Genomic DNA, 25140 nt, shown 5'->3' on the forward strand with positions numbered 1-25140 from the left:
GGTTTTCACTGTGTCAGGCTAATCTTTTCTTTGCTCTTGGTAGCAATACACACAGGTCCCCACCACCAAAGACAAGGCAGGAAGAGCTTTCAGTCCCTGCCCTCACATCTCTCTTGAAATCTTTTGAAGCCTTGTTGACTTGCGCCGTGTTTGCGAGGCTGCCTCACAGCTCCACCTCACGTCTGAGTCTGCGAAGCCCAGAAACCAGCGTTCGCTTTAACCTTGCCATTTATGACGCCGACTGCTAGAAACAGATGTTCGCAATTCCCCAACCAATTTTCACATTTAATGAACCTTTTAATTTAGGCTTAGATTGTTTTCTTTTACCTGACTCATTTTGATCAATAAAATGGCTTCCAATGAACTCGTAGATTGCGAAAAGCAATTATTTTGAGCGGCTGCCTGTGATACATTGAAATGAGGCTGCAGGTAGAAATGGAAGTGGATAATTGGATAGGCTCATCTGCTTTTGTCCGGTTGAATACAAACTTTTGAGACACTGCTAAGCTTAATAGACTGTTAGGACCCATTTACATGTTAAAATGTATTCTCCCTGGCCAAAGATATATAGAGCCTGATTGGAATTACAGTAATTGTCGAGATCGGTTTCCGGGAGTTCCTCCTTGCTTAGCATTAAATAGATTCCAGTTGCTGTAAGTCATGGTAGTAATGCGACAAACTCAGCAAAAACAGGTGAAAGGGTCAGCATCAGTTAATTAGCAGCGATAACATCTCCTCAGTAGGCTGACAGGAATCCTTTATGGTTCTGCTGTTATCACAGTAATGCCACCCCAAACGCTCTGACCATTCCTGCCTAACATATCTCTTTTAATGTTCCTGCTTCTTTTTTTCCCCCCTCAGAAGGTCCCAAATCCCAACCTACCACTTGTGTTATGTTGTCTGTTTTAAAACAATTAACGCTGAATTTAAATGTGGCACAGATACCTTCTGTCCTGCTGCTGTGGCGTCATGTTAAAATATGGAGGAAAAGCTGTGGAGAGCAAAGCCTCCTCTGTTCTGTGCAAAGTGCCAACCTTCTGTCAGGACAAAAGGACAAAAAAATGCAAAGGTTTGGCGAGATTAGTTTATATAAAATACAGATACAAACATGTAATATGAAATTGGTTTATGGAAGCATGCAAATTATATATAATCCAGACCAATACAGTCTTCTTATATTCAAGGGTGGAATATTTTTTTGTGTTTAAAGTGCTACAATAAAGCCTGGACAAAGCAAACTGTCAATAAGAAATATTGACATACAAGGCACAAAAACCCCACCATTTTAGACCAAAGTTCTCCTGAATAGGGGCCTGTGTTTTAACAGTTGTGTAAAAATACTTCAGCAGGAAAATACAAAGTGGTGTATATTATTAAAATAAAATAAAAAACAAAAAGATAAACCGAAACGGATTTTCTTTACACCCTTGACAATTTCTGATTGTTTTTTTTCTTTCAAGACTGTCCTTTTAAAATTTTGATTTTGATTGGACCTATTTTTTTCTCTTTACAACAACTCTGTGACTTTTGACAGAAGTAATAGTGTTGAATGACCAAAAAATAAGGAATTTCAAATAATGCTAAATAATAATGCTGTTTGATGCATCAAAAGACAGAAAACAGTAGCCTTTTGTCTTGGTACATATAATTAACAGGAGGAGGGTGGATAGATTTTTCAGAATTCGAAAAAAAATGGGGTGGCAATCACCAGTCGGATCCAATCAAGGGAAAATTGGATTTTTCAAATCTCCAATCTTGATTGGTGCAATTCTGATCCTATATCCACATTGGACCAGTTTCTGATGTGATCTATTTGCTGCCTGAAAAGCCACTATGTCCTGTTTTGCTGGAGGTGATGTTTTGGTTTATTTTACTCTCGAAATGTGCAAAAATACATGATGAAATATAGTCTTCAGGATCCTAATAAATTACGTGTAAGCAGATGTTTCATATATAGATGCACCTTTCGGATTTGCCACATTAGTGTTCCTCTGCCTTCTGGGTATCACCTTATTTGGAGATATTTTGGTGTTGACAGAGAGAAAATACAAGATAGCTGATTATGTGTTTTGTGCAAATATTTGGAGTGGTGACAGTTGTCTGATTGTGAGAGCAATATTACCCGAGGAGAATACTCCATGCAGTGATACTTGAGGAGCTTCAGCAGAAGACAGGAGTAATTACTGGATTAAAAGGAAAATCTTCATTTTATTGTTTTGAACTTTTTATTTCTAGATGCGATGGGACATGTAGGCTTGGGAAAGTTTGGGAGCTTGTTGGATTTGGAGACATAGTTACTGTTATTATTATTATTATTATTTATTATTATTATTATTATTATTATTATTATTATTTTACTGTCTGTGAGGAAAATGGCAACATCCAGCTGTAGAGTGTGTTAAACTGGTTCAACAGACTCTTGACCGAGCTTTAAAATGTCACCGGTTGGAAATAAAAACATGTTATATAGACAGGCATCTCACATCTGGTATTCAAAAATATCTTTGAAGCGTCTCCTTGAAATACAAGAGCAGCTGAATTAATATACCACTGCACTTCAAAATTAATAAATAAAAAAGAAATAAACAGGGCTTTCAGCTTGGCGACTTGGTGCTGGTAACTTATTTGCTTCTGTGGCATTTTGACGGGAAAGGCCGCCATCTCAGACGATTGGGCCAGGCCATTTGTCTTTAACGCTGTCTCGCAACAGGCCATGTGTTTCCGTGTGTGTGCGCAGTTACACGCGTGCCTGACTTCCTGGGTGTGACCGAGAGGATGTTTTGTCAGATGTCAGCCGTACAGCCTTAAAGCCTAACGCCGCGGTGACAGAAATCACATTCCACGTTTGATTTGGCTTTGCCTTCAAAGGGAGCAATTTGTCTTTGCTCTGCATCAGTGGACACATCAAAAAGGGCGCGCTCACCCTCTTTGTGTCCGTCTGAGTGTCTGCCTGGTTTTGTCTGTTTGTGGCATTTAGCGTATTTGTCGATGTGTGTGTATGGATTCTCACAGAGCTGCTGGAAGGCAGCTTTAACTTCATCACCTACTGAAACATGCCAGTCACCTGGCTGTGATCTCCCTACCTGGTTTCTTTATCCACAGCAGGGCTTTTTATTATACCTGCCTGTCATAGCGCAAAAAATCAAACTCCTTCTCACCGGTTGTTAATTTCCTCCCCGCCACTCACCTCTTGCTTATTTCAGGCGCCTTTTGTTTTCCTCCAATTCTGATTTTTATCGAAACAAAAACACAAATCTCACCAAGCCCTCTCTCTACTTAACAGTCTGTCCACATCTGTGGGCTCGAGCTCCAGCTGTTCGGTCTGACATTCTCGCACTTAACGGAAATTTTGGGAATTCAAAACGAGCGCCATTGTTGTTTTAAGAGGGCAGTTGAGGAAGAAAAGGGGAGCAGCACGCAATAGGAGGTGAGATTAGAAGAGATGGAGGCAGACAGACACTGCTCTTCTGATGGGTGGGGGAGAAAGCAAGAGGGAGATGCTGAGAGTGTGTGTCTATTGACCCAGTCATTAAAATCGATGCTTGTGCTGATGAATATCAGTCCAAGTAGGCTGGTTCCCAGCTCAGCAGGGACGAACACATTCACTGCGAATGCGACTGAGCGCCATTTAAAAGCGTCTCGCCACCAAAAAAAAAAACATTCATGTCGAATCAAAGTGTTTGTTCCTACAGATCTGCGCCTGTTATCCCCGTTACCCACACCAGCTGCTACAACTCAGGGTATTTTTTGTTTGTTATATGCTTCTCGTAGCTCGACATGCACTGGTGCTGCTAGCTGTGTTGTGGCCGGGCCTCACGCTGTCACAGTGGAAGCTGTGGCTTTATGTATTTTTTCCTCTTTTGTAGCTGCCTAAAAGCAAGGAGTCGTACAAGTTGGCGGATTTGGCTGTAATTGAAGTTTGGGGTCATAGGCGGATCTGTCGGGGCCACCTGCTGCACTACTGAGCACGTGCCGCAGCGCCACGCCTCTCCTGTCATGTCAAACGTCTTTTTAACGCTTCTTTACTTGTGAGGCTTTCTTTCCTGTTTTATCTCTCTCCCTCCCTCTTACACACAAACATAACCCATCTACACACACAATGAGCATCTAAAATCGCATGACAAAACTCAGATGAGTGTCCGCCACACACACACACACACACACACACACACACACACACCTTTGGACTGCAACACAATCTAGTCCAGCACAAACGTCGTACAACAAGCAGCAGCACCCAGCCTCCTCTCCGCCCAGGAAGTTCATCTTCCAGTCAGCTCACATCAACCTTCATCTGGGGACCAAGCCGCTCCGGAGCTGCTAGTGAATGCAATTAAGATGTCTTGCTGAGTTAAGATCAGAGTTTTACTTTGCCACGGTGAGATTGGCACAGCCTCACATCGCCGGCGCGGAGCACACCCCTGCTTGGCTGCGACTGTCCGTCCCTCTTATCTGCCTTATTCATACTTTGGCCCCTGCAAGATTTTTAATTATACATTTGTGTTTGTTTACTTCTGGGGGTGAACACATTGACACAGCTGCAGCACTGTTTGTGCGCACGCAGGTTCTGATTACTTGTGCAGTCGTTCTACTAAGGGAGGGACTTTCTGGGTGATCAAATTAGTGACGCAGCCTCTTTTTATGAGGCCAGGTTTTCTCTGCCGTCTCCTGAGAAACTCACAACGGTTTTTCACATTTGCTCTTCTTACAACCTCTAATTCTCAATCAAATTTGTGGAAATCTATGTGATTTGTGGTAGTGCTAGTAAGTGAAGTGGATAGAGATGTTTCATTAGTTTTTTTGTAAAACGAGCAACAAAAAGAAATTCATTGTTAAAAGAAAACAATAAGAAGTCCTGTGTGCAGTTTGCTACAATGAACAGAGCACACATGTGGAAGAAAGTGCTCTAGTTAGATGAGACCAGAATTAGCCGTCTAACTTACATGTAAATGACTATAAAATTAACACTGTAACATTTTAAATACACCTAACCCATGTGGAGAATCATGGCAGAAATTATTTTCTTCAGTAGAGAAGAAAAACCTGGTGAGGTTTCCCCAAACAGAGACTGGGATGAAGTTTCATGTTCCAGCAGAGCAAAGAGCCCATCATAAAGCCAGAGCTACACTCAAAGCATATGTATGTGCTGTAGTGGCCTAGTCCAAGTCCAGGACCTAATCCAATCAACAACAAAAAAGACCGTGCTGGGACTTAAGCTGTTGTTGTTCACAGACACTCTCTATCCAAACTGCCAGAACTTGAGCTGCTTCATAAAGGAGAAGAAGTAAAAGTCTCAGATGGACGAAGCGGGTAGAATTAAAAGGTTTCAGCTCTAACTGCAGTAAGTTTTGACTCTGCAGGCCTTTACAACCCATTTTCAGATTTTTTTTTTTTATTTAAGAAAGAAAAATACACAAATAATCTTCCTACCACTTATAGTCCATAGGTGCACATAATCTAAATAAATGCATCAAAGTTTATGATTCCTACTTAAAATGTGAAAAAGTCCAGGGGGTATGAAGACTTTCGCAGTGGTTTGTGTGGACGTGATAAAACGAGGGATTTTGTGCAGCCTGGTTGATAAAGCCTCTCAATCAGTCAAAGTCAATGACAGACTTTATTTCACTCTGCATTGTCTGCAGAGGCTCCATCCTCAACCTCAAGCTTAAGCTATTATAAGTACTGATGTGCAAATATTTATTTTTATTTAACCACTAGAATATACTGCTAGCGTGACAGGCCAGTTATTAAAAACACAGCCACAGTTTGTGATAGCCACAGAGAGACCATTAATCACAGCGAGCACATTAATTAAACCTTCCCCTTTTCTTTCTCTGCCCCCTTCTCTCTGTCTGCGTCTCTCCTCTGCTGGAGCACGCAGACTCTTGACTACATCCTTACTGCCAATTATTTTTGAAAAAAGTGAAACTTTCACTGAGACAAATGGAAGCTAAATATGTTGTAAGACATGCAGTAGAAGGTTTTTTTTTCTTCTTCTCCTAGCCCCGCCTTTTTTTTCCTCTCCTTCATAAAATTTCCAACATGCTGACTCAGATCAGCATGCGTAGCATAAGCAGTGGCAAATTAATTAGAATCACTGTGGTGTTGTGCTGGGCGATTATCTTAAAGCTATCCACATCAGGATTAGCCAAAGCAGAACTGGGGTTATTATGAATCCAAGACAGGCTTAACTCGGGATAGAAAATGCACTGATGTGAACATGTTTTTTTTAATTATTTTTTTATTTTTTCTCCTCTTCCCTTTCCCTCTCATGACACTCCTTAATTTGAGTTAGCTCTTGTGGAAACGAATTCACAATCCTCTGGGAGCGTCGGAAATTATTAATGAGGTTGAAATATATCCCAATCAGTCTGGACTCTGTATGCGCAGGTAATTCTCTAAAAATTAATATGTGCAATACTGTGGCGATATGTAACCTTCAACCGCAGGTCCACATGGGGCCCCGCATATTAACGATATTGAGTCAAACATCTCATTTCAGGACAGCAGGTGCAGAGCGCTCGCGTAGCCAGAAGCTACCTGACACCGCGTCTTTAACTTTGTTTCGGATGGCATCTGCTGAGACGTCCTAGCGAACGCATCCTCCGCGTTTCAGGGGACAAATAAAAGGAGGAGGGAAAGAGAGAGAGAGAGAGAGGAAACAGGAGGTCGGCGGCAGCAGAGTGTCACAAGCAGCAGGAAGGAAAGCCGCACGCCCTCCTTCTATCTGGCGCTCATTATCGTATTTTAAAGGAGCGGAGCCCCGCCAGCCGCCCCATACATTGTGTCCTCCCCTCCCTCCTCAGTTAATTTAAGGACAGCAGATAGCTCATTAAGATTGATCATTCCTCGTCCACCTACTCCATGCAGAACCCGGCACTGCCTCCATTAATCACCGGGATTTTGAGATAAAGCTCGGTGGCAGTGTAGGGCCCGAAGCCTGACAGCCCGGCTGCTTTATGCATAATAACAGGCGCGGCGCTGCGCGGCCCTGGAGCAGCCGCTCGGCATTCTGCCTCGCAAAAATGGTCACCACATCTTCACCTCTTTCCAATCTGTCATCTCATCAACCTGTCACTCCAACACAACCTATTTGATGCAGGTTTCCTTCATTTAATCGTCCGTACGCTTGACACCATCTTATAGTCCCCAAACTTCCTAGTTTATGCTTTTTTTTAACTAATTCATGCCTCTCCATCTTTCCCTGTAGACTTATTTTACAGTAAATGTCCAGACACACATTCCTTTTCTACAACTACACAATTATAATAATAAAACATAATTCCAGGCCAATTAGGAGTTTCAAATGATGGATTTCACAAATTATAGTGTTTAAAAAGTCTTCTAAATAGCCTATTAGTTTCCACATAGTGAACATCATCCATGTGTAAGGACCGACACAGAATCACAGTAAATAGCCAGAATTGACAAAAGGAAACAGCTTTTACTGTACTGGATGAGGAACCGGATTCCTGCTTGGGTTTCTGAAGCATTCTCATCCAGTCTGAAAGACTTATTCCTTCAGTAATACATAAGATATGTCTGATATATTTGCATTCCTTATTTTCTGTAAATGTCCGCCACTCTTAAGCTAATAGTAGCGCCCCAACTCGGAATGTAACATGCTAGTAAAGCAGTCAAATGAAATTCCGATTCAACGTTATTGACATTAAACACTGCATGAGTGTATAGTAACTCTGGAAGACTTCATTTTATGATTTCCCTAGTTGCTCTGTTCGAAGCGTCTTACACAGGCCACCTCACTGTTTATGTTGGAATCAATAGCGCACCATAGCTCATGTTTATCAGCTTCGGACAGGTGAGGCTTTGTGGTTTGAATTCACCTCTCACATGTCCGTCTACTTGGTGATCAGTCTGTGGGAGATGCAGGTCCTGTAAGGATATGTGGATGACTCTTGAAAATTAAATCTGACCCCTCCAGTCTGCTCCGGGCCTCCGTCCAGAAACATCCACTGTGTTCTCGCCGAGTGGTCTTACTGCTGCCATGAAGAACACAAGTACAAATAACTGAATAGGGCTGTGCAATGCGTCGCAAATTGATCAATGTGTGTCTAAATTAGATTCCTATCCAAGAACAAAAAATATCATACAAATCCTATTTTTCTTGCTTATTTTAGTTGAACTTGTGCTTGCTCTTCATAATTAGGACCTACTAACTGGATGGTTTGATTTCCTGTTTACGTGCATCAGCGTTTCATTTAGATAAAAAGGCTAAAGTGTATTTTTCTCTCATTTTGACTCTTTGAAAAGATTTTAGTCTCAGTGACTCTCTCATTGCCCTTACAGTCATAAAGAATAAAGAAAATAAAAAGTATTAATTAGAATGAGCAGCCAAAGACAAGGTTGTATCCTTGAGTCAGAAATAATTTGTTATTCTTTTATCTGAATTATTTCTAAGCAGCCTTCAAATTTTCATTTTCATTTTCATTTTTTTTGTCATTTGTTTCAGGGTGAACTTGTAGCTTTGGATTATTTTTGTCTTTCATATTTAATTTTACTAATTTATATTTTACTTAGATGTTTTTGGGGGGAGGGTTTGGGGGGGTTGTCTGATGCTGTGTTGGACCTGAAACAAACACCTTCGAACTCTGATTTTATGTTTTTTTTTTCAAGAAAGGTAAATATGTAAACTTCCCAGATTTACTCTTAAATTTACTCTTGAATTGTTACACATTTATTTTTTTATTTTTTAAGACCATAAATCCAGTTTATGATTTCATAATTTAGTAATCTATAGGTGGCTTACAATCCTCTGCCTCCAGCAATATACATATCTAACAAGATACTGAACCTTTGATGATCATGAAAAAACGGTGTAAAGATTTCCACTGCTATTGGTAGTAATAATGTGAAATCAGATTAGGAGAGTTGGGGCAAAGCCAGCGCAGTTTGGTGAGCAATTACAAGTTAACACAAAAAGGCAAAACAGCCGCATGTATTCACAATTACACCCACAAAGAGTTTAGTCACTAATTAACCAAACATGGATGTGTTTGCAGTAGACTGTGGGTAGAAGCTGTCTTATTTTAGTCTTGCTTTGAATCCTCAAAGCTTGACCATGCTGCAAGTTATTAAAGAGGCTTAAAAGGCAAACTGGACTTTCTGAGCATGGGGGCACTTTTGCACAATTAGGTTAGGTCAGACGTTTACATACTTCAACAGGAATGTCATAGTAATTTGGGACTATTATTGGCTTATTTTAACTGTTTTTGAACATAGTGGAACAAAGATGCAACCTAAAAATTCAACGATTTCTAGGAACTAGGATTGGGTTAACATCTTGTAATTTATTTAGGATACGGGGTCAGACTTCTGATCAAACATCTATGTATATCTTAGTTGATGTTTGGATAAATGTCCCTGAAAATTTTATTGCACTTTTTACAAGAAATGATTGACATTATGTAAGCTAGCTCATTCCTTGGCATACATTTTCAATACAGTTGAGGTCAAACTATTCAAGAAGGTCCATGTTTGCCATCTAACATTTGAAGGTGATATTGATGAATTTGAAGATGCTTCTCCATTTTCATTGGTCTACCAATTTTGTGCAACACATCAGTACTCTAAGCTGTCAAAAAGCTCTAATGTAAAGCGTTGTGATTGGTCGGTATGCCTAGAAAAGCTCTATATTAATTCTTTCCATTTAAACACTTCACCTCATCAATGTGGTGAATAAGTTAAATAATTTTTGTTTCCCCTCACTGTTTAACTTTACTTAAGAAGGCATTAGATTAGTTCATAGGGGGAGCGCGAAACCTCAGGGATGTCTGAAGTTATTAGTTTTGGAATCAGGATTTGTTTCTTGGCCTGCAACATTTCAGTCACTGGAGTTGTGACTAGGCCTGTCACTAGGCCTGTCACGATAGCAAATTTTGCTGGTCGATAAATTATTCCAGATGTTGTTGCGATAAACAATAGTATTGTTGTTTTGAGACCATGTTTAAGTAACATCATAATATTGGCATAATAATGCAAGAACACATTCTCAAAAATGTGTTCTTACAAACTTCAAATTGTAATGAACATTTAACACTGGAACTGGAAGGCATTTTAAATATTCAAAATAAATAAACAAAACAGCAAATAAAATGAATTGTGAAGTCTTTGTAAACAAAATTCTCCCTTAATAAAGGGCTACTTGAGAGCAAAGCATAAAACTGAAAGCTGTTTTCATCCAGTTTTTGGTAGAAAGAGCGAGAAAATAGAGAAACAATAAAACATGCCTGTGAAAATTATTGAGTTTGTTTTAATTTTGTCATGCGATTAATTGATTATTGTGAGAGGCCTAGATGTGACGCTCGCATCACTGCAAAAAGTGGTACTGGAGATCCAGTGGCTTTAGCCTTGGTGTTTCTGATGTTCTGATGTGGTTCCTGACCAATTTAACCTTTTTGTTTTGATCCTTAGTTTGAGTCATATTGTTGAATTTTGACAAAACTGAATGTGCTAGTAGAAAAATGATGCCATGAATGCATTAAAACTGACTTTGAAAAGGGAAAAAAAAAGCCAGTCATCTGACTGCCCTCTTAATCAATAATGTTGAGAATGTACTGACATTCTCAACAGCCAATTCATTGGCAAGAATCCAACCAATTTAAGTTTAGTCTATTCATAATGCACCAGATCACAACACATGTTGTAGCCTAAAGGATGAAGAGCAGCACAAGCAGTTAGTCACAGTAAAAGCTCAGCCAATGTCTATGTTTAGGACAGAGACGGGGTTAAACACTTATAGACAGGGTCAAGTGTAACATCCCTAGGAAGAGAATGTGAAGTTGTGGGCAGCTCTGCCGATGGCCCCCTCCTGAAAGGTGTCACAGCTGAACAGAACGTAGAGCCAGGTGTAGCACAAAGTGGAAAAAAATATATAAACCGAGAGCATGAAGTTAAAAGTTGAAATCTCAGCAAGCTTTACACTTTCTCATCAGGAAAAAAATGGTAAAAAAATAAAATAAAATAAAGTACAGTATATAATGTGCAAGACATGCTGGAAACAAAATAAACCTGGATCTGGAACGCTTTGCGCCAGTGGTGATCTGACGTAACGGGACGGACTGCTGTGAGCTGCATACCGAAGCCTTGAACTACCCCGGAATAGGTTATCAGCTTTGTTAGCAGCGCAGATGTTGCAAGGAAGGTAGTCAGTAGTGGGTGTTTTTTATCTAATGAGAAGTCATAATTGCAACACAGAGAGAACTTGTAATTGAAACAGCAGCAGATGCTCTGTAACATCACAGCAAAAAAAAGGGGGGAATAAAAAAAGAAAAAAGACAATACCAGCAGCGTGCTAATGTCGACGCCATGCTCACTTATCCGAGTGGATTGCCTAACTTTTCTCTACCTAGAAACTTTTAAATGGGTTTGATAATGCACGCAGGGCATCTAATAAATACTAATGACAGGACTAGACATTAGCGAGAACCGCTGCCCTCTCCGACTCATTATTCCACAGAGTTAGCAACAGGCTTTGCATGTGAAGAGACATAATTCTCCCGTGACTTAGATAAATGATAATGGTCTGCACTGCAATCAAGTGATCTTTGTTGGCTAGTAGTGCTCTCCTTAAGCCCGATAGCCTTCTTCATAAGGATGAGGTGCTGAAACAGCAACGTGCCGTTGCTTCTATTAGATTTGTCGAAAGTGTTTCTTTTCTAAAAGCTGCGGCTCTTGAGTGTTGAGTGTTATTGTCATTTTGCTGCACCCAGGTCTCGGATACCGCCACTGTTTTCTTATGTACAGCCTTGCTCTGCTCTGAAGGCCAAAAAAGTATTATATTAGAGATTAAAACTTAGATTACAACTTCACAAGGACACACCAGCAATACATAAGCACTGAAGCATGCTGTGCACAATCAGAATTTGTGGGGCCTTCTAGTCACCTAACAGATTGTTTTCTATCCCTGGAGAGAAAAGGTGGAAGGGAGGGAGGAGCAAACTGAAGGAGGGAAGAATGGAGGAAAGAAGCAAAGATGGAAGGTGGGGGTGGGAGGGTGATGAAAAGCAAAGATTACTCGCCTGATTCCACTCTGTAGGCTGTGGAAGCTCATCCCAGGCGTTCAGTCTGCCGGGAAGACTCCCACATACCTTCTAACCCCTCTACTAACCTTTCTGCTCGAGCTGCTATGACTTTCACAATGTTACACAGTAAACACATATCCTCTGTCTTCAGGGGGAGATGTGACATTTATCTTAAGCTGCTCTGGTGACATGGGATTTTCTCTTTCTTGTACCTTTTTTTGGTGTTTTTTGGGGGGTTGGAGGGATGAAGAGTACAGGTGGCTTGGCCTTCTTACGGTTTAGGGCAACCTGGAAGGTAACGCAGCCACCAGAGCGTAAAGCCAGAGTGGAGCGTCCACAAACCAAACTCATAAACACATCCAAGGTGAAAGACGAGCTGGCCAGCAAGCTGACATTCTCTCACACCATGTTTCATGGATGCCAGTACTTGCCTCAATCCGAAGGCCGAGCGAGAGGGCCCAACACAGCTGCCTTCAGGCCACCCACACCTTCAAACGTTTTGGGCTTCAAACATTTTCCTTTTGCATTTTATTCAATTTAATTGAGACAAGCAGGTTTTTACCTACATACAGCACAAACGTTTCTTTTTTGGTAAGGCCTTCCTCTTTTTGCCCTTTTAAGAAAAGCTTTTGCAGAAACTTCTGCTATGGTTACATTAGTCTTCCACAGCAGCAGCAGTAGTTACTCAGCTCCAGTTTTTGGTCCTGTTTGCAACCCCCTGAGATGCTCCGTTAGTAACCTGTAAATACAACAAATACACACATTTAATGGACCCTGTTTGTGTAGCAACATCTCAATAAATGAAAATATCAAAAACATTATTTACATTAGCAATTGAGCTTAAAAAGTGAAACTCTTGTTGTATAGATTCATTACGCAGAGAGGGATGTATTTCAAACAATGACAATTGTGGTGCACAGATGGTGAAAACCTAAAATGAGTTTTTCACAAATGAAGAGCATTATGTAAGATTAATACAAATAATTTTTATGTTATTGCCTAACAATCACAAGAAAGACTGCTGAGCTGACAGTTGTTCAGCAGATGGCCACTGACATTCATTGCAAGGAGTGCGAGTCTCTCTGTAGGAAACATAATAATGGAAAGTTGAGTGGAAGGAAATAGTCCTCAAGCACAAAGTCAACCACATCAGCAGTCTCCCACAGACAACTATTTTGGCTACAACTTTGGCATTATTTGTGGTAAGCCAACCCTGACTGAAAGATGTCAGAAGCATTTTACTTTTTATTTGTAGGTAACTATAAATAGACATTTTGTAGTTGTTTTTAATTTTTGTGTAAATGTCCTCAAACTCAGAAGAGCCACATAAAATCATTTATTTCCTTATTTTTCCTTCCTTTCGATTTGTAACAGATATTCAATAGAAGAAGATTATTCTGTATGAACGACTTTTCCTGTTCTTTCTGAATATTTTAATAGAGATTTTTCTTCAGATGTGTTTTTGGGGCTTACAAAAGCTGAATCTGTACTTGGTACATTTCCTTTTACAATCTCTACATCCTTTATTTTAGCACACAGCTCTGTAGTTCATCACATTAAGTTTCCCAGTGTCCGTCTGCGCTTCCTCTGAGAAAATCTCCGTTTGGGAAGAAAACTCAGACTGCAGATGATCAGCTCCCTAACTTTGAGCCTTGAGGCAAGTTTTGCATTTGTAGTCATCCTGATAGGAGATGGGTTAATTTCAAATCTCTGCCTCACTGAGCTCTTGGAGGAGAAGTGCTCCAGTTGAAACTGCAAATGGTAGTAATATTTTTTTTGAGGGGGGCAGAGGGATTGTGCTGAACAGCACTTGATTCTTTCAGTTTGACTAGTATTGTAACACAAGCTCCTCTGATACAAACTTAAATGTTCATCTAACCCTCTAGATGATTCACAAAGAGCACACAGGCTGCAAAGGTGCTTTTAAAGGCTTCCTTGCTTAAACACCTGTCTCTTAATAATTCATTTCTCTCAATTAACCTTGTTTTCTCCACCAGGGTTTATTATGCGGATTAAGACAACACTACACCCCCTCCAGCAGTTTCTAAAAGTTTAACTTAACCATAATTAATGGTGAAGATAGAAAAGTGTTGGGCAACCACTCAGTTGTTATCAGATCCCCTTCCAGCATACAGTATGTTATCTTCACCAGCCAGAAACTCCTCCTGAACACAGCATTGCTGTTAGGATTAGGATTATTTTCAGGTGACATTGTTTTTCCCATAGCTTGGTTGTTTGTGCATGCAGACGTGCTTATGTGAAATTTCATTAGCAATGTGTCTGCATATGCATCTCTGCGCATTTCTCTCCGCATCAGGGCCCGCTCGTTGTCCACGGTGACATTGTCCTTTGGCTGCAGGGAGGATGGACTACTCAACCCTGAGCTAAGCTTGACAATGTCGTCCTTTGTGATGTGTTGGATGAATGTTTGCTCTTTTCTGATATGCGCTGCCTTGCAGTCATATTTTATGTCCTTTCAGTTTCGTCTCGTGTAAAAACACAGACTTAATTCTTTAGCAGGGTTTTATGAAATAGACCAGCAAAAAATAAGTGGAAAAAAAGTGAAAGTGGAGAAAAGATTATGCTTGGCTTTTAAAATCCATGTGGTGTGTGTCTAGACATTGCGTGTCTAGAGACTAAACTTTGTGCTTTGGTTGGTAACAGTTCCATTGTAACTGTGGCTGTATATTCGACTCTGTCTCATTTTCAAGTCTGTTACAGCCTCTAAAAGGTTTTCTTCCAGAAATGTTTTGTGTTTAGCTCCAGCCGTCTCCTCGTCATACCTGGTCAGTCTCCCTGTACCAGACAATCAAAGAGACCCCCACAGCATGATGATGCCCCCACCATGTTTCATGGTGTTCTCAGAGCAACATGCAATACTAGTTTTCACCACACGTAGCATTTTACTCCTAGACCAACAGGTAAAACCTCATCTGACTGCTTCCACATGTCTGTGGTGTCCTCTTCATTGCAAACTACGTTAAAGATTGTAACCTGAAAAAACATGTGAAAGTGCTTGCAAAGCATTGTTGATTGATTTGAACCACGCAGGTCTGTCTGTTTTGAAGCATATTTTAGCAGATTCAATAAAAGAATCTGTTTTTGATATGGCTAAAGTAAAAATGTGAAAATTTAGAATGGCAGAGTTTGAGTGATTTTTTGTTTGAAAATTAATGAATAATCCACAGTATCATCAACCCTTTCTGCAAAGTACACTTTCATTTTTATTGCTGGTGTTGAAGGCCATCCATTTTCATTTTAGACAGTGTGGCTCCATTTTAATGCACGGTTTGTGAGGGGGCTAAATAAATCGAAACTCCAGTGCTGCAAAGTTTCTGCTTCTGTATAAATGTAAACACATCTGCCAGCCGAAAACAGCCAAAAATCCAGATAGCAATTTGGTTCTGACAGAAAGGGTGATTGTTTACATGGAATACATTCTGTTAGCAACCTGCTGTTACGAGGTGCCACCAGTCTGTATGGCAGGCTGTCGTAGCTTAAAATTTAATCATCCACAGTGCACACGTTTGTCCTCTCCCAGTGGAAAAAAAAAAACTATCCAAAAGTCCTCCCTTTTTAAATAAAAATGGTTGCACTACTTTATAACTATTAGCTTATTCAGTGCTTATTACATCCTATTTCTTTGTGTTCCTGGCCCACTCGCTTGAGTAAATCTGTGACCAATCAATCAATCTAGCACATCTAGTTGCCTTCCAGGTTCCTGTCAGAAATATAACATCATGTGATCCAGATTAGATGAATCATATCAGCGAGAACATAAACATTTCAAACAAACAGTTATTCCTTGGACTCTGTAATGTCAGCTTTTCAGTGTATCAAGTGTGTTTTGTGAATATTTCATAAATGTATAAAAGTATTAATTCTTGATTTTTACGTTTAAATCCCTTTTGTTTGGATTTTATGCAACAAGTTTACACAAAGCAGTGTATAGCTGCATATTGGAAGAAAAACATATGCAAGGGTTTCATCTTTTGGAGATTCACCAATCATAATGCTGGGGTTAGTGCCTTAAAAATTCCTCTTGTGAGGAATCATTAATTATTTATGCTAGCAGCAGAGGAGCACATTGAAGGCGTGTGTATGTGTGTGTGAGACAGAGCAGTCATTTAGGTATTATCTATCAAATAATTTGAATGTATCTTTAGTATCTGGTAGTGGTGATGAGCAGAAAGTAGATCCTCGCCTTAACTCTGACATTTCCAGGAAGCCGCCACCACTTCCAAATTCGGCATGTTCCACAACAGACTGGGGGAAAAGCTCAAAAGGATAAAACCGAGCAACTTTTTCTGTAATAAGTTCAATCTTCTTGGTACTTGCTGAAAGTTATTCACCCTCTTTGAGCTTTAAATGAATCACAGACATGTCTCGGGTTTGTTATAGAAAACACAGTTTCCTATTAAATAGCTTCTTACATCTCTGTGCTTCCTCTGACTTCATTTCTAACACCTTCCTGGTCCTAAAAACGGCTAACAGCAAGTGTTTCTTACTCTGTAATACCTTTCGCACCAAAGCTATTACTGTTGTAACTTTGACCTGGGTAGCACTCAGGTATGGTGTGTTCACTGACAGGAAAAAGATTGTTTATTTTTTGTTTGTTTATTTTGTTTTTTTTAAGTTTCCGACATGCTTCTCACTGGTCATGAAAGAGCAAAAGAGCAATTAAAAAAACTAGTCGGATTGTGGCAACCAGCTCATTTTTTACCTCTCCAAAATAAATCTTTTAAGTTGTTTTGATTTTTGCCAGCAACAAAACCTTTAAACCATAGAAAGTTATGTGTTATGTATTTCTACTTCGGTACTTGAACTTTTTATGCAAAGTGTCTGAAGTATTTCTGTCCTTGTGCCTGCATTGCAGCGCTTCAAGGAAGGAAGGAGCATGTCAGGGTTCCTGTTTGCTATCCACAGGAGTATCCTCTTGTTAAAACTTGACTATGACCGCTTGTCAGACACTGTACCCCCTACCTGCCTAATGAGGAAGCCACTGTACCAGCTGGGACCGGAGATTTTTTATTTATTTATTTTTTCTTCATCCCCTCAGTGAACACAAAGAACAGAGCACATAGCATGACATCCTGTCACAATGTTGCAGCAGGCCTTTGGGTGCTCTCTGGGCATCTTTGTTTGTGCTCCATCTTCTGAACTTGTGCTGGTGTTTGCTTCAATTTAGTTTCACAGTCGCCAGCTGTTTGTCTGTGTATGCACACACACTTGGCCCCTCCACTGGTGGGTCCTTACAGATATTCTGGGCATATAGTGCAGGACAGAGCAACTTGGTTTCTCTTCTTTTTTTCTGTTGCTGCAGGTTTTTTTGATGTGTATTGTGGAAGGAAACAAAGGCCCAGGCGGCGTCTTTGAGGGGCACAAGTTCCTTTTCTCTTTGTCTCCCCATGGCTCAGTCCAGACCAGTTGACAGCCGCGGTGAGGCTCCAGCAGTGCAGCACAGAAGTTTAAAGCAAGAGGGGTGGAGGGGAAATAAAGCGCCCTCATCATGGACTATTCTCTAAGGCTATAAGGCGCCTGTGCTCTCCTACAGATTGAAATCAGGACAGCTAGAATCTCAAGGGGTCTTGAGGATTTCTGACGATGTGCGCGAGCTGTTCTGCTTAGAGTAGGCAAAGGCTGTTGAGATGTCTCCAGAAATGAATGTGGCGATGATTGTGCGAGGTATGTTTTAGAGACTGTGACGAGTAATGGCACATTGAAGCGAAATTGGGTTGCGCGTGAGATGCGATGGCTTTTATCCACGTGAAAGGTCTGTTTGTTCCAGCAGATGGCATCTTCATGAGTTGGCCTGATGGTGTTGATGTTATTTTGCACCTGTTAAAGTCTGACATTTAGCCATCGAGCCTTTCGAGATGTTCATAATGACGGCGCTAGGGAGTGATTGCTGATGAACCATTTAGTTTGGGTAGTGGTTATCCCCTTCCATTCTTAAAAAAAGAAAAACAGATATAATTTATTTTTGTATTTTGTTGCTGCTTTAAGTATAAAATTAAGTTTTAAATTACAGAGGGAATTATCTCAACACACTTCTCAGAAAGAGGTTTGTTTTAGCTTCATGCAGGAGCTGTTTTTTTTTTTTTTTGAATTTTATGGATTTGCTAAAAAAAAAAAAAAAAAATTTGTTTAGCTGTACGATTAAAAAAATATAGTAAATTTAAAAAATCTGATTTCTCCTTTTTTTCATTTACTGTAACATTTTTAAGTGTGGAGCACTTGGCTTTTAAAATAAAAAAAAATCTTCAGTTTTTTTTTTTTTTTGCTTCCTTAAATTACAAAAAAATTATTTAAAAAAATATTAGCACAATCCGTTAAATTGTTTGAATATAATCAAATTATAATCTATGCTCGATTTTGTTAGTATTTACAAGATTCAACAGAAAGTTAAGTTATTATTGGCTATTTTTGTGTTAATTGTAACATTAAAATAAGAAGCTTAATTTTTTTATTCATTCTTTAAAATACCTCATAAATTTCTTCTAATTTTTTTATGCAAATTTTATGAGCAAATAAAGGCCATGCAATTTTCTTCGACATGTTGTGAATGATTGTATTGTAACAGAGCATCATTTAATGCCACTAGATTAAATGTTCTAATTTGTTTAATTACATTTTCCTGTGAACAAAATATATTCTTGTATTTTGGATAAGTGCAGGATGATCACATCGGGAATTAAAGCAGTAATGGAAATAAAAAAAATTGTGAAATTCTGTGAAAAATAAATTATTTCTCCAGCTTTGAAAGGGATGCTGTGCATAGACCAATGTACAACATAAAGCTGTTAAGTTTTTATCAAGGTCATCGGTAAATAAATAATTTTATAAACACATAGGCTTTCAAGCTGATTTAGACTATGGCAGTGTATCTATATCAAATATTTAATTGCGCTGATTTTTACATCACCCCAGTTCTGCTCTGTTTTGGAGAAGCCATTTTTGAGACCCATCCGTTGCTTTAGAAAAGCTTTTTACTGAGAATGAGCTTCTTTGTTTGCAATATTACAAACTGTGCTCTCCACTGTGTGGTCTTACCCTGCCTTTTCTCCTTCTTTGAAATAAAATTTTTCTTTGTATCAAAGGCTTATGCTTGAGGAAGCCTATTTTGATCCAACCATCTCAGTCTCTCATCCTCCTTAAAAGGTCACTCAGCTTCTTTTTGAATTCTTCCTTAAATTTACCTTTCAAAGCTAAAACATAAAAAAAAAAATTTCTGATGCTGTGAGTTTCTATGTATGCTAATCAAAAAGATTATTGCTGATGATGGTGATAAAAAATTTATAAAATAGGTAATAATTATGCATGTAAATATTCAACACTATTTTTGCACAATATTTTAACAAAACAAGAATTTCAAAATTTTTTTAAATCTATTTATTTCTTGAAAATGTCGAATGTGAAGAAGATATCGAGTCGGTCTTCCAAAGAGAAAAACTGTAATTTTATGTATTAGTTGTGTCCAATTTCGTTGCCCAACCTTTGACCATAAGGCAGAAAAATATTATTAAAACCACAATTTTAAAGTTGTTTTTTTTTGTTGCCATTTTACAAATAAAAAATATTGTCATATTTAAAAAACTAATTTTGTTGATTTTTGAAACAACAAAAGTACATACCTTTTTAACAGTCTAAAGACAGCCTTTATGGTACAATTGTACATGGACTTATTGATCAGAGAGGCTGGTTTGTTCTGCGTAATTAAGCTGCGAGTTCTGCTCATCGATTGCTTAAAGTTTTTAAAAGAGAAGTAAAAGGTCAGAATGAACACATCAGCATCCGTTTAAGAAGCTAAACGTTGAATGTTGTCCTTCTGGATAAGCCAATAGAGGTAATTATGTGTTTACTTATTAAAAGGCAGGATCTCATTTGAAAAGTAAGACAACAAGGGCAACTAGGGAAGTTGAACTGTTTTAAATGGATCTTTTTCCTCATATTTCTCTGGTGAAATAAAATGTTTGGTGTAACTGATAATCCTCCTAAAAAATAAATGTACAAAAGGAAGAGAATTTCTGTTTTTCTTGTCAAAGTAATATTTTGTTTAAAATGTTTGGGGTTTTTTTAAATAAAATGTTCAAAAAAATATTTTTAGAAATAATATAAAGCACATTTATTTAATTTTAAAAATTAATTGTATTACTTTTGAAAAAAAATATTGAGTGGAAATAGTGGAAAAACCTAATAGAAATTAACAAAATATATGTATGAAAGGCCACATTTCAATTTAGATTTAATACTTTTTTGCTTTTTATTTTTTTTAAAAGGTAAAAACATGGAATAGAAGTAGTTTACTTTCCCAAAACTGAATAACAGAAACCTAGTAGCAGATTTATCTCATTTAGTTCTTTACCTTCTACGCAGAGAGTTGCCTAAATTCATACACAGTTTAAGAAAATAATAAAAATTGAGAATTTAAGGCACCGTTTTGTGAATGGTGGGGTTTTGTGTAACACAAAATGGTGGAACTACAGATGTGCGTGCAAATTCAGTGCTGAACCCCAAAATGGCTCCCAGTTCAGCAACCAATCGCGTGCCAAGTCGTGCTCTCGCTGCCGCCAATCAGCTGTTTGGTAACTGACTTACGGCGCCGTTTGGTCGGGAGGCCGAGTGCAAGCTGATAGGCTACTTGAGATCCCACCTGAAGAACCCATTGGCCGCAGAGCACAGACATGTTTGAGTAGAGTTACTAGGCTGAACAGCAGAGTTGGTGCAGCGTTCATGCCCCCACTGCGGCTTGTCGGCCAATCATGAAAAGATAGCGCAGGGTGGTGGTGTTACCGTGAGGTACTCGGGGGGGCAGGACAATGTGCTACGACATGGCATGAGTGTTTGCGTTGTGTGTCACCCTCAAGAATTGCACTGTAGCACATAATGCCCCTATGAGGGAGCTTGCTCACTTGGAATCGTACTACTATTTTATCCATCTGGTGTGACTGAGTCTTGCAGAGCTTTACAGTTCTCAAAGATTTTCTCCGGAGAGTATTGAGATGTTTCAACGCTGCCTTGGTTCCATTGAGCATGGCTTTCCTTCTCCACACTTCTGTGTGCCCATCTCCAAAAATAGGGATGCCGTATGCAGTTTCATGGTCGGCGGTGGCGACGAGTTGTTCTGGGGGTGCTCTGCTAATGCACCCCCATGAAGCCATAATTAGCTTTTCCATCACGCTTTCAGGTGTGTGTGCGCGCTGCTCCAAGGGAGGTGCCCATTGTCTGTTGACAAGTGGAGTTCTCCATCTCTCCCGCTTACTTTCTCTTTTCTTGGGGTGAACTTGTGGTATGCGGTGTGGCTGATTAGAGGTGAGAGCCATAGCGCTGCCTGGAAATCCTCTAATGCAGACTCCGAACTACCGTGCTTTCATTATTCAGAGTCCATGTCCACAAAGTAATCAGAAATCTGGCGAACTGACAGTGGCAAGTGGAAAGTAGAGAGGGAGAGAGAGAGACTGATGAAAGACAAGGCAGCCTTTTGTGTTTTTGTGCGGATGTCTATGGCTTACATGAACCATGTAGCCGTGCAACCAATCAGAGTACAGGAGATGTACTGTCAAAAACAGCAGCACTCATTATTCTCTGCCTCAATTAGTATTCAGCATGTTTAATAACCAGGTCATTTTCTTTTAGGTCAGTCATTCCTTGATGCAATAACTGTGGAAAAGAGGCGGGTTTTTTTGTTTTGCTTTTTTCTTTTCCCCCTGTTCATAGCTCGTATCTGAATCACACCTTATTTGTCATGTGTCTTTATGCTGTATAATTTCAGCCGCTGAAATAATTCATAGCTGAGCTCTGCGTGTCAGGCGGGGAGAATAGAGGGAGCTAAATGAGCAGATTTTCTATTCGAACAGAAAGGTGAGTGTCATTCCAGGTTAATTAAATCCCAGCTTTCAGTCTGGGATGAACACAGACCTCTGTCAGGATGATGACAACAAGAAATCCGTTTTGTCATCGGCACAATCACATTGGTCAATTTCTGGCGTTTTCGAGCTTGTTTAAATCACGCATTTGTTCATAAACATCACCTTCCTCGCAGCACATGACATTATTGACAGCATAGCAGTTATGCAGCTGAGGTTGCTATTGTTCAGATTGCCACATTTAAGCTAGTTCTGTGAAGGTACGCGCTTTAGCTTTGGGGAAAGGATCTGCCATTTTTAAAAAAAATCTGAATTATTCCTTATCTCACATGGGTCTGATCGCTCTCTCCTGGATGGTGTGCCTTTTTTCCACGCAGGCTCTGCTGACTGTGCCTCACAGTCTGTAGCCTCAGTGAACCGCTATGCTAATGCCGCAGCGTTCGTCTGGAAGGCGCCTCCTTCCATAATCACGATGTTCCACATCCCCGTTCATCTGTATTTAGCAATCGAAGTCTCTCAGAGCTCTGTTTTTAGTGGCAGTCTCAATAGGGGATTAACAAAGCGTCGGCGTCGGATCTCCCTCCCAGAGCTGTAGGATAAGTTGCCAGTCTCCCGCTGATTTTCACTCTCAGCATCCCCTCATGGTGCCTCATTAAGATGCAGACAAACAAGCGCCCCCGACCCAACGCTACAGTAAGGCCAGGCTTAGCATGGCGCTGCTTCGCCACATTTCCCTGTGTGCCGTGGCCTTCAGCGGCACATTGCTTCTGGCTCCAAGCATGTTCTCTCAGAATGTGCTGTCCTTGATCCCCCCCCCCCCCCCCCCCCCCAACTTTATTTATTTATTTTTTATTTCCAGAGGAGGAGGATAAGTGTGTGCGTGGATGGGTGTTTTTCCATTGAAAGCGTGAGAGGAGAGGATGGTGGGATTAGCGGATAACATGTGAAGGTCAGCTCTGTGCTGAGTACGGCTTAAGTGAGAGGCCAAAGATTTTGATTTCATTCTGAATAATGCATTGACAGTGTCTCTGCTTTCAGTCCTCTGATATTTTAGATCCTCTCTAATCTTGATATTAGGTGCGTGACCAAGATCCTTTGCTCTTGGTGCTGTTTGTTTATTATAAGTTTAACAATCTTGCTGATAATAAAAAAAACTGTCTTTTTGAATACTGATACACAGTGTCTTTCAAAAGTGTTCATACCGCTTGAACTTTTTCATATTTTGTCAAGGTACAACCGCAAACTGCAGTGTATTTTTGGGGGGATTTTATATGAGAGACTGATACGACGGGGTGCATGGTTGTGAAGTGGAAGGAAATTTTTTGTATTTAGTTTTAGAACGGAAAATCAGGAAGTGTGGCAAGCATTTCTATTCATCCTGCCAGAGTCAACACTTTATAGACCCACCTTTTGCTGCAATTGCAGCTGCAAGACTTTTAGGATCCGTCTCTTCCAACTTTGCACTTCCTATGTAAAGACTGAAATCTTGGTTTTCAGTCATTGTTTTCCTACATGGCGTATTGAATACAGACTATAAAAGCCTGAATTGTATTCTCACCTGACCACATGCTTTGTGGCAGACTGCAGACAGGACTTCTTATGACTTCCAACGACAGATTTCCTCTTTCCTCCCTGACATAACGGCCAGGTTTGTGGCGTGCACGACTAATTGTCCTGTTAAGATTATTGAGGCAAGTGGTTGCTCTAGATTTAATTTAACATTATTGGAGTATAGGGATCTGAACTCAAATGATCCCCACAGAACAAAAATGTCCTTTTACTTCACGAATGTGAGCTACCATGTCGTCTGACATAAAATCACAATAAAATATGCAGAGGGTTTGTGGTTGTAATCTGATAAGATGCGATAAAGTGTAAGCAGTCTGAAGAGTTTTGTAACACACTGTAGTTTTTCCTTACATTTATTGTTCTACCAAACACTAGCCTTTTCTGAGTAATTTCTTTCCACTTTAAACAGTTTAATATATGATTTATTTTTTAACATGCACATTTCTATGCTTCCTTCTTTCCGTTCATATTTGCAGAAATGCTTGACCCAATCTGTACCTATGACTTTTCTGCTACGCGAATAAGCTAAGCCTGGTCATAAACGTGTTCTGCAGTCTGCACCTTTGTTTTCTTGCCATGCTGTCCATGCACTTATCTTTGTGTATGCATGTATGTATGAAAAAAACAACAAAAAAGAAAACGGCTCAACCTCACTATGGCACTGTTTGTTTCTTTTTCTTCTTCTACAGAGATGTTGAAGGAGTTGAACCAACAGCGCAGAACAAAAGAGTTTACAGACCTGAAAATTATTGTTGAAGGCAAAGAGTTTGAAGTCCACCAAAATGTTCTAGCTTCCTGCAGCTTGTATTTCAAGGACCTGGTGAAAAGGTTTGCCTTCGCTCCCCTCCCTCCTTCCTTCCCCCCTCTTCCGCTCTCCCACCAGCTCTTGATCCAGCCTGTTCTTTTCATAGGGCGCATTTGTGTTGCTTTTTTTTCCCTTCCCCTCTCTCTCTTGCAGGTGTGTGAAGACTTTGGTTCCTAGCACAGGGCCAGCAGCCATTCCTTCCTCCACCCACTCAAATGAATGTATCCCAAACCGGAGAAAAAGGTCAACATTCGTCATTACCTTTTCCTCCCCATGTAGGGCGATTTTAACCACATTTCCATTTTAATGAGCAGTAAAAATGTTCCATGACTGGGGATGTTTTTTTCTTTCTTTTTTTTTTTTTTGAAACTCACCAAAGGGCCATAACAAAAGAATTATGCATTGCACACATTAGGTGGTAATTTGCCAAAGCCACACTGTCCTCTGCAGGCAGAGGGATTTTTTTTATTTATTTATTTTTTTCCTGTCACCAGAGCTTCAGTGTTTTGTTTGTTGCTAATTCTCTGAGTTTTTCTTTGATTACCAGCCTTTTCATATGCTAATACATCTGGGTTAGTGAGTTTAGGAAAGGAATTTCGGAAGCATTAACAAAGAACAAAACAGAAACACGGCTTTCGCAGGTTCTCCCCACCTTTCACCGATGTATTCAAATGAGTTCAATTCAAGTATTCCCCAAGTATTCTGTCCTTTTGTGCTCCATATCATTTTGTCTTCACTGGCTGTTTTGTGAATACAAGTACCTGCGTGTCAGTCCCATGCATGACTGTGTGTCCTTATTTTTGTACTCTCCATGTTTTCCAGCAAGGTAACACCATAAATCCCTAATGTCGTCATCTTT

General features: G+C 39.8%; 1 protein-coding gene across 3 annotated transcripts in view; it reads left to right on the top strand.

The window, feature by feature from the left end:
* The window catches only part of klhl29 (kelch like family member 29), a 276011-nt gene that overhangs the window by 142916 nt on the left and 107955 nt on the right, over positions 1 to 25140 (top strand). For all 3 annotated transcript variants that reach the window (XR_002754055.1, XM_023348256.1, XM_023348257.1), the window contains one exon: positions 24166 to 24304. Coding sequence is in view for 2 of the 3 variants with exons in the window: in XM_023348256.1 (XP_023204024.1) it covers positions 24166 to 24304 (139 nt within the window). In the remaining variant the exon portion in view is untranslated. The remainder of the gene's footprint in view (positions 1 to 24165; positions 24305 to 25140) is intronic.

This window comes from Xiphophorus maculatus, chromosome 15 (assembly GCF_002775205.1).
Source record: "Xiphophorus maculatus strain JP 163 A chromosome 15, X_maculatus-5.0-male, whole genome shotgun sequence".
In the NCBI taxonomy this organism is placed as follows: Eukaryota; Metazoa; Chordata; class Actinopteri; order Cyprinodontiformes; family Poeciliidae; genus Xiphophorus; species Xiphophorus maculatus.